The 15,198-nt window shown below is 44.2% G+C and overlaps 1 protein-coding gene across 2 annotated transcripts in view; it reads left to right on the top strand.

The window, feature by feature from the left end:
- Positions 1 to 15,198, top strand: part of LOC147017117 (HAUS augmin-like complex subunit 1) — a 39,944-nt gene that overhangs the window by 12,864 nt on the left and 11,882 nt on the right. For both annotated transcript variants that reach the window (XM_085846504.1, XM_085846503.1), the window contains 2 exons: positions 504 to 627; positions 10,249 to 10,314. In XM_085846504.1, coding sequence (XP_085702630.1) covers positions 504 to 627; positions 10,249 to 10,314 — 190 coding nt within the window. The remainder of the gene's footprint in view (positions 1 to 503; positions 628 to 10,248; positions 10,315 to 15,198) is intronic.

The raw sequence follows: 15,198 nt of genomic DNA, 5'->3' as shown, positions 1-15,198 counted from the left end.
ATCAAATAAAAAAATAAAATCTTTAGCGAATAGATAAATAGAATTACCAGGGCTGCCATTTCTTAGAGTCTCTTTGGAAACATGCCTGAAATTTCACAAGGTGGGTTTCTGGGTGCAAACTAAGAGGGCTGTGATAATCATATTTATTGTGCTAAATTGATTGATAGCATGTACATGAATATCGGCTAGTCGCGTCGGCCAGCTTTCCATCTAGAGCGAGCAGCCATGTCGCATACCGGCTTGTCTGAATTATTTGTTACTTTGTCTTGCTTGTTTTTATACACTATGCAAGTGTGCTGATAACCCACAACTCTGTGCCAAAAAACAGCTCAAAAGCAATCGGCTGCTGGCAATGATCAGCACGATGAAGGGTTTTTATCTTTTAGCAGTTTTGATTTGTGATCAACGATATGTTTCATTTATGAAATTAATCTCCTCCTCCACTTCTCATTCATTCAGCATAGCTCAAGCTCTTCTTATTCTTGTTCTTCTTCATTTTACAGCGATTTAAGGATTGTTGAGCAGGAGATGAAGCTGCACAAAGGGCAGCTGGAGAAGGAGCAAAAACAAACCGAGTTTCTCAATTGTAAAACCTCAAACTACAAGGAACAGATCACAGCTGCAAAGGTAATGTTGATTTGGCTTCGTATAGAATTATGATTTAATAAAAAATATTGGAAAGGACATGTACCATTTATTTTGTATTCTGTGACTTATTGTGCACTCAATACATTTTTTCTTTTGGTCGACAATATCGAGGCTCGGATATGAGCTAACACACAGAACGTATAACAAGGGAGCAGGCGATGAAGGGCGGAAGAGGGAAGCCCAAAACGGTGTGGAACAGAGACATCAGGAGATCTGTGGAAGGGAGAGGGATGAGGTGGGGTACATGGGGTAAACAAGATGGACACTGCAGGGAATTTTAAGGAGGTGGGTTTGGGGTGGATTAATGGGGTGAGAATAGATCATGTTTTTGAATGGGGGAAGATAAGAGATGGTGGTGAACAGCTGTGTTGAAGATCTGGAGGGAAGAGTGGGATTGAAGAGAGTGTCGGAGTTTGTTCCAGAGGCGGGAAAAAGTAGAAAGACAAAGTGAAGGTGAGCAGTGATTCTTCATTTTGGTAGTTTCACCAAATTGGGGTTGGTTGCTGGTTGACCTTGAGTGCTCAGTGGAAATATTGGGGGGGGGGGGCAGATCACAGATGGAGTGGGGGGGGGAGGCGTGAGGAGAGGAGATGATGGAAGACAGAAGACCACCGACCTGCCTGTGGTGAGAGAGTGAGGGGCCCAAAGACTCAGCTTCATCGCAGGAGATACCAATGATCCTAAATGCCGGTTTCCACAGCGTGAAGCTGAGAAAGGTGAGAGGCAGGAACAACAGCCCATAGGGGATGGCAGTACTTCATCAGGCTACGGATGAAAGCTTTGCATGTGGTCTGGAGCTCAGGTGTGCCAAGGAAGGATTTTGCATGGCGGAGGATGCCCAGTCGGCGTCTGGCTTTGGAGGCCAGCTTGGATATGTGGCTTTCCCAGGAAAGATCATGACAGATCGTGAGACACAAAAGCTTGAATGAAAGAATTTCTTCAGGAGGATTGTTGAGAAAGTGGATCGAGGGGTTTCCAGAGGGTTCGTTCGGAGAGACAAAGCGAGACACTATTCCAAGTGTTGGACCAACTTGTGATTTTGTCCAGATCTGCAGAAAGTGAAGAGGCTGCTGCTTGCCAAACTGAGGGATAACAGATTGTACAGCAGAAGGTGGAGTCACCAGCAAAGAAGTAGAGGATTTTCCAGAGAGTCAGAGAGATCACTGATTAAAACCAGAAAAAGAACAGGGCCCAGAACACTACTTTGAGGAACTCCATCCTGGACATGAAGAGAGAATGAGAGAATTCCATGAATTGCCTCATGTTCATGTTGACTGACAGGAGTAAGTCTGAAAGCCACGATTGGAGATTCCCTTGGATACCACAGGAAAATAATTTGGTGACCAGGACAAGGTGCCAGACCATATCGAAAGCACGCGATACTGTATGTCGAGGGAGATGGCTCTGATCTCATGTCTGGCATTGAGGACCTCCATCTATTGTTGGGAAAGCAAAAGCAGAATGTCCAGGGTAGAGTGACCTGGTCTGAATGCAAATTGATGATCGAAAATCAAGCCATTGGAGAAGAGGAAGGATTTGATGTCAGAAACGATGACAGATTGCCTGACCTTCCTGATGATTGGCAGAAGGCTGATTGGTCTGCAGTTGCAGGGATCTTTTTGCACTTTAATGCAGAGTGGTTATGTTTGCTGATTACCAAGCAGATGGCAGATGACCTTGAGTAAATGAGAGGGTGAGCAAGAGCAGTAGATCAGGTCTTTTGGACACGCGGGTTGATGCCGTCTGGACCGGTTGCAGAATCTGAGTCGAGGTTTGACAGCAAGCTCTCCACCTTGTCAGGAGAAAAAGACAGTGTCCAGGGACAGCTGGGTGCAACTGGGTAAAGTTGGTACAGAAAGCGATGGGTTTGGGACACAAGATTTAGAAGCGAACACAGAGTTTTAGCCATTCAGCCTTTTCACGTGCAGTGTCAGCTGTGCAGCTATTTGAGGTAATGTCAGGGATGGAGGGGGAGCATACATCAGAAACAGACTTAACTGGAGGTCACCAGGATTTGAAGGAGGGAGACAGGTTTGAGAGTTCAGACTTGAGATTAAAAAGATGTTGTTTCCTGGCTCTCCTGAGGGTAGATACACACTTGTTCCGAGCTTTGTGGAAGGAACTAAGATTGCCTTCAGTAGTATTTGCCTTCCATGAGGCGAAGGCAAGTTGTTTTAGGGCAACTGCCTCGCCACAAACTTCAGTGTACAGTCGCCCCTCGCTATATCGCAGTTCACCTCTCGCGCCCCCGGTTCATCGCGGGTTTTCCCTTGGAACCTAACTATTTTTTTTGCGGATTCCCCCAGTATATCGCGGTTATAATATGTAAAATATAAATTATTTAAGCAATAAATTATAACGCGTGGTGCTCGACCTGTCACACAATGCACAAAAACGAGGTATGTACAGAAGGTTAAGGTGCTAGATATGCTTCGGGAAGGAAAAAGGTTTGCCGCGGTTGGACGAGCACTGCCAAACCGACCAGACCAGACAAGTCGATTTCCGGCACCTCAAACCCGATCACTGCCAAGCCGACCAGACCAGACGAGTCGATCGATCTCCGGCACCTCAAACCCGATCACTGCCAAGCCGACCAGACCAGACGAGTTGATGTTTTGGGAAGGCATCCATTCATCGCGGATTTTCACTTATAGCGGGGTGATTTGGAACGTAACCCCCGCGATAAACGGGGGATGACTGTACCATGGGTGGGAGAAAGGAAAGGACAACTGAAGACGGGAGGGGAAAAATCTGTGCATGAGAGAGAGCAAATTTCTTTGAAAAAAATCCCCAGGATGAGTTGATGTTGGAGAGAGTATAAATCGGAGAGCAGTTTAAACGTTTGATGGCTGCTTGAAGTCACTACCAGTCAGCCTGACAGAAATGTCAGACACGACGGCACTGATGTAGTTCTCTAATAACAGCCACAGGGATGTCTACTTTGACAAGAATATGGTCAGATGAACCGATTGGAGCAGAAAAAGAACAGCAGACATTTTCTGTGAAATTGGTCAAAATCGGATCCAGAAGAGATGGAGTAGCATTTGCTGAGAAGTGACTTGGGAAGTTGACAGATTATGTCAGTTCCAATGAGTTGCTGAAGTGCCATGGCAGGTGTGAGAGGTATCCACACCCAGCTAGCTGGCATGATGGAATTTGAAGTCACCACATGTGAGGAAGAGAGAGTTTGGATGAGTGGATAGAAGTTGGTCCATGTTTTTGGTGAGCGAGATGTAAATGGAGTAATCACTGTTTGGTGGACGGTACAACACAGATAAGCATGAGATGGGAGTGGAGGGAAGCCGGAGCCAGAGGTATTCTTGGGGATCTGGAGGAGTGAGGGCAGTGTATGGAGAGTGAGGGATAGAGTTTTTGATAACGAGATCATTTCCGCCACCAGGACGAGACTCAGGTCTATAATACCAGAGGAGGGAGTGTAACCCGGGAGAGAAACTAAGGAGTCAGAGATGTCTTGAAGGAGGATCGTTTGTGTTAAACAGATAATGTCTGGGTTGTCAGTGGTAACCTGGATGGAGAGATCAGTCAGGTGAGAGCGAAGACCCTGGCTGTTTGAGGTCTACACTGTTTAGTAAGAAGTAGAGGAGGAGGCTTTTGGTGTAGGGGAGGGGAGAGGAGGGGAGGGTAGGACAAATGAGGAGAGGGGGAGGTAGGGAGAGTTGTTGACAGTGAGTAGATTTCAGGAGTGCTAGGGGAGAGGGTCGGATGGGGAGGACAAAGTGCTAGGTGGTGAAGGGATGAGTCGCAGTGAGGAGTAATAGGATAGGGGGCAAAGGGAAGTTAGAGATTGAAGGAGGTGTGGGAATGAGTTGGAAGATAGAGGGTGTGGGAAGGTGGCAGCTTTGAAAAGGGGGAGAGAGGGGGGAGATTTGATGTGGAGGGTGGGGGTGGGGGGTTGGAAAATTGAGGGAGAATGGTGAGTGGGAACCTTGGAGAGGGAAGTGAGAAAAGTTTGCTTTGAAGAGTGAGGAGATGGTTGATGTGAGAGGGAAGCTTTGAAGGAGAGTGGAGACAATGAGAGCAGGCATGGCCATGTGGGAGAGGTGGGGAGAGGGGAAGGAAGAGAATTGTACGGTGATGAAGAGAGCGAGCAGGGAGAGTCACAATATTTGAGAGCTTTGGAAGAGGGGAGGCAGCTTTGAGGAGTGATGGGGGAGATTAGAAAGGGAGGGGTTGGGGGGGTGGCGATTTGGGGGAGAAGGGGGAGAAATGAGGGGAAAGCTTGGGGAGGAAAGAGAGTCATGTTTGCCTTGAAGAGGGAGAGGTGGCTGAATTGTGATGGAGGGATGAGAGGGAAGCTTTGAGAGGGAGTGGAGACTATTAGAGCAGGTGTGGTCATGGGGGAGAAGGGAGGGGTTGGGAGAGGGGAAGGATGAGACTAGGTAGAGGTATGGTAAAGCAGTGGGAGGAACAAGATTTGGGGGGTGGAAAGAGGGGGAGGTGTGATGAGAGACAAGCGAAAGCATGTTTGAGATATTGAAGAGTATGCTGAATGAAAGTGAGATATTTGTTCAGTTGGAACGGAGACCACGGATGTTTGAAAACCATAAAGTTTGGGATACCAGAAGGGAAGCTGTTATGAAAGCAGAGGGCAATAGAGATGAGCGAAAAGAGGAGGAAGGTTAGGGGCAAGATGGGAGGAGTAAGGAGGAGGTATGATGGGGGGGGGGGGGAGTTTGGAGGAGGTAGATTTAAGGAGATGGGTTGCATTTGCACTGAAGTTGGAAAAAAAAAACGATTGGAGGAGGAAAAATAATTGCAAAATGGGTTTTAAAGTATTTGTAGGCCAGAGATTCATTTCGATACATTGCAGGATGGATGTCATTCAGAAGAATTGAGAGAATTGAGGAAGGAAGTGTTGTAACAGATCAAATTTCTTGACACTTGTACAGGCAAAATGTCGGATGACCTCCCACAAATTGCAACAAAAGCAAACTCAACAGATTTTGATTCCTGGATATGTCCTCAGTGACAGAAAAAAAAGTCCTAAGGGATTCTCCAGGGGGAGGGGAAGTCCTGAAATCATGGAAATCCAATATGGCCACCACCCGGCTTCGGGGAAAATGAGAAAATTGTACAGATATTTTAATATGTAAATATATGTTTTTCTGCATTCTAATTGTTTCTAATTATGGTCAGTATATTGATATACAAGAATAAATATAAAAAAAGTGAAATGTATTGAGGGTAAAATAAAAAATTGTAGCTTTTTTTTGTCCAAAAATGTCAATTTTTTGTCCCGAAATTTTTTTTTTTACCTGATACTGATTTTGGCTCCTGGACAAAAAAAAAAGAAGAAACGTTGAAGACAAGATGAAATCAAGTCTATGGCAATACAATATAATTATGTAAATCATTGAAACATGACAAAATTCACAATTCCACTTGGGGCATCACATCTGCCTGATGAAGGTTTCGAAATGAAAATTCGCATTAAACTCAGAAACTACATCCATTATATACTTACTATACATGTTGAGAAAAATCAAGCGTATTAAAGTTAGAACTCGACAATGTCATCATCATCCTCATCATTGTCACATGGAGTGTTTGTGCAGCCAGAGCCCCTGCAGTTTCCACAAGCTGGAGTGCACTCAATGTTGTGCTTCTTGCATGTGTATCTCATGGTGCTACATTCAACCTGGCAGTTGCACCTAATGACACGTAACATCTTTTCAGGAGCTGGAGCTATTGATGTCTGAAGTGGCACAAAACCCTCGTCACACTTCTGCCAACCCTAGTCTGTCGGAAGAAGTTCATCTGCACATCCCTTCCATTCTTGGACTTGCAGATACACGTGCAGGCTGTGATACATTGCTGCTTCTGATGTTGGTGGTAACGTCTGTGGTTGCACGTGAGAGGAGCTCCAAGCCACCTTGTCCCAGTACCACTGATACCGGAGGGTGTCGAGGGTGTCCAGGGTGTCAGTTGACTTTCCGTTGTAGATTATCACCAATGTTTTTTTCTCCTGCATCTGCCCCATCACATATGGAAGCTGGATATGTGTCAAAAACCTTGGCCTGCTCACGAAATGTGTTGTTTGCTTTGAACTTTTTGAGGGAAGCTCTCTTTCCAATCCCATGAAGACGAGATGTTGTGTCGCACCCAAGAACTGCATGTCGAAACTATGTGCTTGCATATATATGTTCCAATCATTTTCTTTGTAGCCTTGATGTTCCAGATGCGAGGCTTCTTCGTGTTCTTCTTTGGCTTGGGACAAAAGAAGAGGTCGTGGGATTCTAAGTTTGCATGGTAGCATAGGAGGACGAGGAGGTCTGTGTCATCACCAACTAACACAGTGTTGGTGACAGTAGCAGACTGCATGGCCTTCAGTACAATCAGGAGATCAGCATCCCCTGAGGCATGGTGTGTCTCACAGTTCTTCTTCTGAAGCTCTTCACTCAAAATAAAAATGAATTGCTGTTTATTCTGCCTATTGGCAAGAAACTGTTCCTTCTTCATTGTGAGACGCATGTCAGCTGTAAATGTCACAGTAGTGCCAGCATTCCCTTTAGACCGTCTCTGGTGTGTCATGTCCTTCGTGTTGGTACTCTCATAAACCATCAAACACGACTATGGCATCTTCGTACTTCTTCGTTACATTATCAGTGTACTGGTGGTATATGTCTCTATGTAGATCCAGGAGACCATGGAATGCATTGAACAAGTGCCCCGCCATCCAAAACATACTGTTGCCCATCATTGGGGATATCGGCTGGGACATCGGATCCAAGAAGATCCCAGATGGCATCAGCAAAGACTGGCTTGTGTGCTTTTCGAAGCTGAAGAGAGGAATCAAAGAGGGCTGGTGGATAGCTGCACAGTTCATATTTTAAGGCCGACTCCAGTTCTTCTGCTGTCTGTGCAACAGTGATCAGTCTCTGGAGGAGGAGTTGTGGGTCAACCTGGACTTGCTCTCCATCAATCTTGACAGATGACTTCATGCCGAGGGTGACAACTTGGTCTTTCCTCTTAGGTGTGTACTCGGCAGGTGTTTTCCCATCCATAGATTTCAATATTTTGGCTCCTAAAGCATGTGCTGTATCGACATTGACGGTGGGGTGTGCATGAACTCCAGTGGCAATGTTCCTCAGACGTGGATCACTACTGAACGGATTCCGTTCCTGTAAATACTGAAGAGCTGATAGTGTGTCCTTCCAGTCACGAGATTGTCTTGCCTTGGTCATGTCCTTCTTCTGCTCTCCAGTGTTTTAGTTCACACTTGTGAGCTCCTGCATTGCCTGGTTTATTTCTGCACAGGCAGGCATTGATGGTAGCCATACCAGCCGTTGTTGCTCTGTCATTCCTCGCCCTCGTGTGAGCCCCCCGCTGGTCTTGAAACTTCTCATCAGAACTTGTTCGATGATCAAGTCAGCTGAAAGACCTGCCCACAGGCGATCACTTCGTCGAACTACATGGAACCCCTCATCAAAACGTTGTTGGACATTGGGATGTTGAGTTTTGAGGTTGGACATCTGCTGCAGATACACCCTCGCAGATTTGGCATACAGGTTGTGGCCCGAGGCTGCCAGGTAAGGCAGCATTTCCTGGATGGCCTGTAGATGTAGTGCCCAGTTCCCAGTGCGCTCTGCCCAGATGTATTTGCGTAGAATATCTAGCATGTCCATATACTGAACCCAGAGCGCTGAAGTTCTAGAAGATATCTTTTCAGACTGCATGCTACTGAAGGTGGTCTTTGATTCATTTCAAGACGTCAGACTTGCATACTTCTTCCACAGACAGTGTCCCAGCCATCAGCTTCTCATAAAGGGTACAAGCTTCTTTGAAGTCTGGATTATTGCTTAGATCTGTATGCTGGTCATGTAGTTGCCTTGCAGCTGCTTCGACTAAGTCCGGATCTTCATTCCCATTGCCGTCTGATGTTTCAGGTAGGCATGGTAGAGGCGCATTGAGCACATTTGTAAACAGCAAGGCATTGAGGGCTGCATCAACAATTAGGTGTGCCCGAACTGCGCGGGCAATGGCCTTGCCACTAAACATGTGAATCGCTGCATTGGGGGCATATATCGACTCCATGAGTTCTTGAAGCCCGGATGACACCATCAGGTGTCCAATACATCCGAGGAAACTCATCTCTGCATGGAAGCCGCCCAAGCGTAGGACAATCCCTTTCAGACCACTTCCCATAGGCTCCGAGTTGATGATCATGAGGGCCTTCCACCAGAGGGGCTGATCAAAGGTAATTACAGGAGTGACACTGTTGTGTCGTGCATGTTCACTGACAAATATCAGGGTCGAGTATATGCATGTGCTGTCAATATTGCATGTGCTAACAAATTAATATTGTGTTAATTCTTTCACCAGAGGATAGTACTAATGTCCCTGTATCTGGAAATATATAGTATGTATGCCTGGGGATACATATGTTCTTGTATGAACAAACTTTCTCAAGTCAAAATATTTTTTAGGGAAAAAATATTGACATTTTTGGACAAAAAAAGCTATAATTTTTTTTATGTTACCCTCAATGCATTTCACTTTTTTATAATTATTCTTGTATATCAATATACTGACCATAACTAGAAACAATTACGATACAGAAAAACATATATTTACATATTAAAATATCAATCTTTACAATTTTCTCATTTTTCCCGAAGCCGAGTGGTGGCCATATTGGATTTCCATGATTTCAGGACTTTCCCCCTGGAGGATCCCTTAGGACTTTTTTCTGTCACTGAGGACATACCCAGGAATCAAAATCTGTTGAGTTTGCTTTTGCTGCAATTTGTGGGAGGTTGACCAAATATTTCTGCTAAAATGCCTGTACTACACAGGATGATGAAAGAAAGGTCGAAAATAACTACTTTTTGAAGAAAAGAAGAAGAGCACAGCAGAGAGAGGAAGTCAATACATTTTAAGAGACTGTTATTTTTTTTTCTTTGAAGATTAGGGAAGAGGAAGTAGAGTAAAGGAAGAGTTTGAATAAAAAATGTCGTGAAGGTGAGTGGTGAATACCTTTACAATCAATGTGGGATTGGAAATGTGGAAGGTAAAGAAGGAAAACGAAGAGTCCGTAGAGGAAGTCACGTGGTTACGGGAGGGAAAGGTGAGAAGGGAAAAGATTCTTTATTATTATTATTTAAAAAATATATTTTAAGACATGAAACAAAGGGTATAGTTGGGAGGAATTAAGAGAGTGATGGAGGGATAGAAGGAAACAAAAAACTGAAGGTGATAAGGAGAAAATAGAATAAAAACGATCGTGCACACAGATGGGACGAGTCAGACGACGTCCCGGACGACAGGTAGGCCTCAAGGAAACCCAATATGAAAAGACGACAAATACTCACCAGTTAGTACGAGTTTTAGCACAAGACCGAACTAGAAACACACTGTAAACACAGAGATAACAAAATAACAGTAGAATCGCAACAAAAACGACCGGAAAACTTATCTTTGAGAAAGTTGGCAGAGACCCTGACGAGGAACCGCCACCATCGCTCAAGAACCGGAACCGGAACCGGAAGTCAAATCGTAGATTATGTGTACTGTATTTTGTATGTCTAACCATGTAATGTGAGTGGTCCTGCTCATTTTATTGAAATGTTTCTGATTCAGGAGCAGCTCACCAGCAGGAACATGGACCCCTCACTTTTCCATGAGTCTCTCTTGACACTTTTACAGGTGATGTCTATACCACTTTGAAAGATATTTAAAAAAAAATTTGTATCTTTAGGTGGATCTATTACTTAGATTGTAGCACTTAGATTGTAGAATCAAAGGTGGATCTATTATTGTGCTCTTCAATTGTCATAAAGTACATAATGTTCTGGATGCACTGATTTTCGTAAATGATTTGTCCAGTGTGATGCACATTTACTTCCTCACTTACGACCTGGCACATACTGCTTTCTCAGCCCCCGATGAAGCTACCGGCTTCCTTGTAACCAAAATCTCACAATGAGTCAGTCCCTTTATGGTAAACCACACTAAAATTCGCATTTTTATCATATGACAGCTTATGCTGAATTGCATGACAATTCACAATCAAATGTACATATGGAAAGTTGTGGAACCCCCCAAAAACATAAATAACTAGTGGTGCCAGGCACAACAAATCCCACCCATTATGGGTAGGATTATAAGTGACAAATAGAATAAGGTTCACTATAAGCTTAGTTTGAAGTAAATCAGATCATTTTTGACAAAGTTATGAGCGAAAAACGATTTTGATCTTTTCGTGACCTTGACCTTTGATCCAATCGGACCCAAAAGTTAATGGGGTCGTCCAAGGTTCATTGCCCAGCTGTGGATTAAATTTGATAGTGTTTGCTAAAGCCGTTTTGCCGTAAAGTTGCTAACAGACAGACAAATGAAAAATCATGCTTAGGCCTAAGTCACATTTGGCAAGGCGGCAGTAGGGTCTACAAAATCTACGGCCACGAGCAATTATAGGGCGGCCGCAATATTTCCACGGTCACACAATGTAGCAGTCACATATGTTTTTATTTTTCGGGTAGCCGCAGGGGGTATTTATAAATTGTGGAGACCAAAAACGTGGGGGTGCCGTATGGTCTTTGATTTGATGTCGCACGGTGACCTTAGGGCGTTCCTGCGGCGGCCATAGAATGTTCAAGGCAGACGCAAGGTGACAACTCCGCGCTATAATTCCACGGCGACCCTACGGCCTGTAAAATATAGCCATATGGCATAGGGTCACCCTGAGGCTACATCAGAAACTCTGCGGCTGCCGCACGTTTCTGTCAATTGAGAGGGCGTACGGCTGCCATATCCTCGCCATAGAGCAAATGTGACATAGGCCTAAGCACGACACTTGGCAAATTAGTTGACCTTTCCGTGTGGTGGTCCAAGCTGTAATGTCATGGAATGTGTGGTGTTTATTTGTTCGTACATTAATAAAATGACGTTAAATCATGCCAATAGCTAAAAACTTTGACGTCATACGCTTGCGAAAACTGTGCATAATTTGTACTAACATACATTTTAAAACATTTAGATATTCCATTGAAGTTTGTTTTGGCGTCAACAGGAAGTCGCTACGACTTCCGGTCACTGAGTTTTATGTCCAAAAATGCGTTTTCACATTGTGTGACGTCACGTCGTGACATTTAGTCCGATTAAGACGGGGTTTGGACGCGGACCGTCTCAGGTGGATTGCCTATCAGGTGTAAAAATTTAAGAACGACTGGTCCAGCCGTTTGGGCTGTGGATGACCGGACAAACCAACAAACAAATGGAACAGACCAACATACTTGACAAAATCGAAGATTTCGCCAAGTAACAAACCGGATGATTACAACATCCCGCTACCCTCCCTCCGGGGGGGGGGGGGATAACAAGTAAAAGATAAATCGGTCATTGCAGACCGTCGCCAGGACTTGTTTTGCATGGTGCTTGTGTACTGGTGTGTTGCATAATTAATAAGACCTCACTAGAAATGCCACTTGATAACTGTTGGTCATGATGACCGGGTACCAAGACGTCAAGCTTTGATGGGATACTTGACGCTGACCCATGATGTTTATTATTATTCAATTCAATTTAGAATGGGATTAAAATAAATTAAATTCAAATCAAATGGAAGACCAACTAGGTACAGTCCTGCATTGGAGTCATCAGAAGGAACCTAAACAAGCAAAAACCTAAGATGAATCATCAGGAGGATCCTCGATACGATTCAGGTTTTAGCTGCTACTCCTATATCTTCACATCCATCCAGGTGCAGCCAAGTGAGCCTGATTCAAAAAATAAAAAAGAACCCACATCAAAAATTAAATAATTCTTGCCGCCAGACCATGGCATCTTGTCAGGTTGGAATTTAAAGCATGTATTCCCCATCACTACTCGATCATAATTGTGGAGTTTCATATAGATTGATGAAGTGGTTCAAGAGAAATAATGTTTTTTAATCCAATAATCCGAAGATTTCCGTTCAATCCAATATCGCTACCAGATCATGTGACTGATTAATTTTTTTTTGGTAATTGCTTTATTAATGTAATTTTTCCCACATATACATATTGTTGTAGATTCTCATCACTCCGGCGTGCGGACGACCGCTTTTAGCTAATTGCGGCCGCGCGCCCACCGACCCTGGCAATCCAGTCGCAGCTTTCGGATCAACGCCGAAATCGAGCTACGGGTGTGTTTTTAATCACACCGTAAATCAGCCAACTATTCTGTCCGATCGCCGAATTGTCGATTTACCTAAGTATGCGCACAGACAGAAATGCCAGGGATTTACACCTCAACGGGACTTGCTTGGAAACGAGCCGCTGAAGCAGCTCGCTCCGTTTGCGATTTGCCAAGCGGTGTATATCGCCAAGCCCCGCTGGATCCGATTACTTTATCGGCTATTTAAAACCCAGATAATATCCCGAACGCAATACGGCAGCTCAATTGAGGGAAAGGACACAACGAACAGGTCAACATTCAAACAAGGACATTTATTTGTTACACACGTATGCAATCAAACACATATGCAATCATGCAGGAATAAAGCAATGCAGGAACGAGCAAGACAAGGAACTACAACCGTTCTATTTATGATGTACACTTATTACAATTCTACTTGAGGACATGGCGCCACAACGTTCATACAAAGAAAAGGGCAAGAACTGGACCTCGTGGGCCTTTTAATAGTTCACGGAGCCGTGGAGACCGCAAGGGCTCCGAGAGACCGCACAGGCTACCTTTCACCCTCGTGGTGACTCGCCGGGCCTTGGTTCAGTCAAACGTCAGTCAAACGTCGACACACTTAGTCAGGCAAAGAAGACTTAGTCAGTCAGTCCATTAACACTTCTCAAAATATGTATTTGCTTTCTTCTCCGAAACTAAATGAACAATTTCGATGAAACTTGACCACATCCTTAATCGCTCGTGATGTACCCAAGTTTATCGACTGCATCAAATGTGCGCTCATTAAAGAGGTATACGGGGGTGGGAGGGGGGAGGTAGTGATCCCCTAAAATAGGTATTTGTGTTCTCCAAAACGACACAAAATTTCGACGAAACGACCACAACCATCATCACTCATGATGTACCAACGTTTGTTCACGGCATTAAACAAATGAGTATATGGGGTCTGTGCGAGGGGGTTGGGGGTTGTTACCCCCTCCCCTCCAAAATAGTTATTTGCTCTCCTCCAAAACTACACACACAATTTCAATTTAACTTTAAAACCCGATGAAGAGCATTGCCCAAAAGCTTGGAATAATGAATCTTCTATTTAACCAGCCTACACATTGGTGTTGAAACGTTCTTTGTATTATTATGCTTACAGGACCCTAAACTCAAAGTAGGGCTGTAAAATTCTTACCTTTCTGATGTGTATCGGTGGTGACCCATCACATACACATTTGTTCACCTGAGATAACTTTAATGTTCACATTAATAAATGTACATGTGGTACCATTTTGTCCTCGTTCTGGCGATACAGTTTCTCAAATGTGTTCCAATAGCGGTTTCAAAGTTGCGACATCATAGCCCCCAAAACATCAAAGGGACCTCTCTTGTCCATTTGCATGTATTATCTAGCCAAAGGTAACGCTGTAATCAGCATCGAGGGGGCTTCCATTCAACCAATCATGTGACCAGATTCTGCACATGAACAAAATGTCAATAGTTTATAGTTTATGATGTCATTGACTGTTGCTTCTGATCCAGGTAAGCTTCAGGATCTGTGGTCCTATTTTTATTATTTACTCGCGGGATACCCATCTTTGCCGGATTGCAGGCTTTGTTACTCATTGATTAAATCGGGCTTATTTTATGCGAGATCTTCCGGGTATACCTCATTCCTGATTTGTCTATCATATGCATATATGAACAAATTCATTCTCGTCCAAACTCTGGAGAATCTGATATAAAGCCGGCCATGTGAAAAACATGGTTGGGCTAGATTCCTGCTTTCTGCACAATTTGTCCTTCTGCCTTGTTTATTGACATGGTGAATGACAGAGATACCGGGAATTGGAACTGCTTGAATTCAAATGGACAGTCACTGGGAATGAGTGGTATACGGGGAATCAACACATTCTCTGCTGAGAACTTTGCAATGCAGATCGTAGGTTCTATGAGATTTTTCATCAGCTGCCGCATGACCAACCAAGTTTCACTGCACAATTTTGTGGAATCCAGATTGCGAAGAAGCATGATTGGTGTCTTGACTTTAAATTTCAGCTGATGAGGTGGCATGCCCAGAGGATGTAGCGAGTTCAGAAATTTGACATGGTAGTGAATGATTTGATCCACCTCCAGAACAGTGTCGATAGATTTATAGACGACTTCTTCACTGGGCACATGTTCCGATCATGGTTGATTCAGTGTATGAGCGACATCGTTCCGTGTGGCTCGTATTATACACATAGCAGCCACGTAGGGTATTGACATCCATTGGGGTCCCCTGTGGGAGAAGTTGTTTCATTGGGTTTTGATGCTACAGTTGCTGATAGTACTTTGGCACTATAAGTGGATCATATTCTGATCTGATTCGCTTCGAGGGGCTCAACGTAGGAGACAATATGCATCTTTTTTTAATCGTGCAAC

The sequence above is a fragment of the Eptatretus burgeri genome, chromosome 11 (genome assembly GCF_056783735.1).
Source record: "Eptatretus burgeri isolate ZD-2024b chromosome 11, Ebu_testis_v1, whole genome shotgun sequence".
Lineage (NCBI taxonomy): Eukaryota > Metazoa > Chordata > Myxini > Myxiniformes > Myxinidae > Eptatretus > Eptatretus burgeri.
This window is presented reverse-complemented; position numbering and strand designations above follow the sequence as displayed.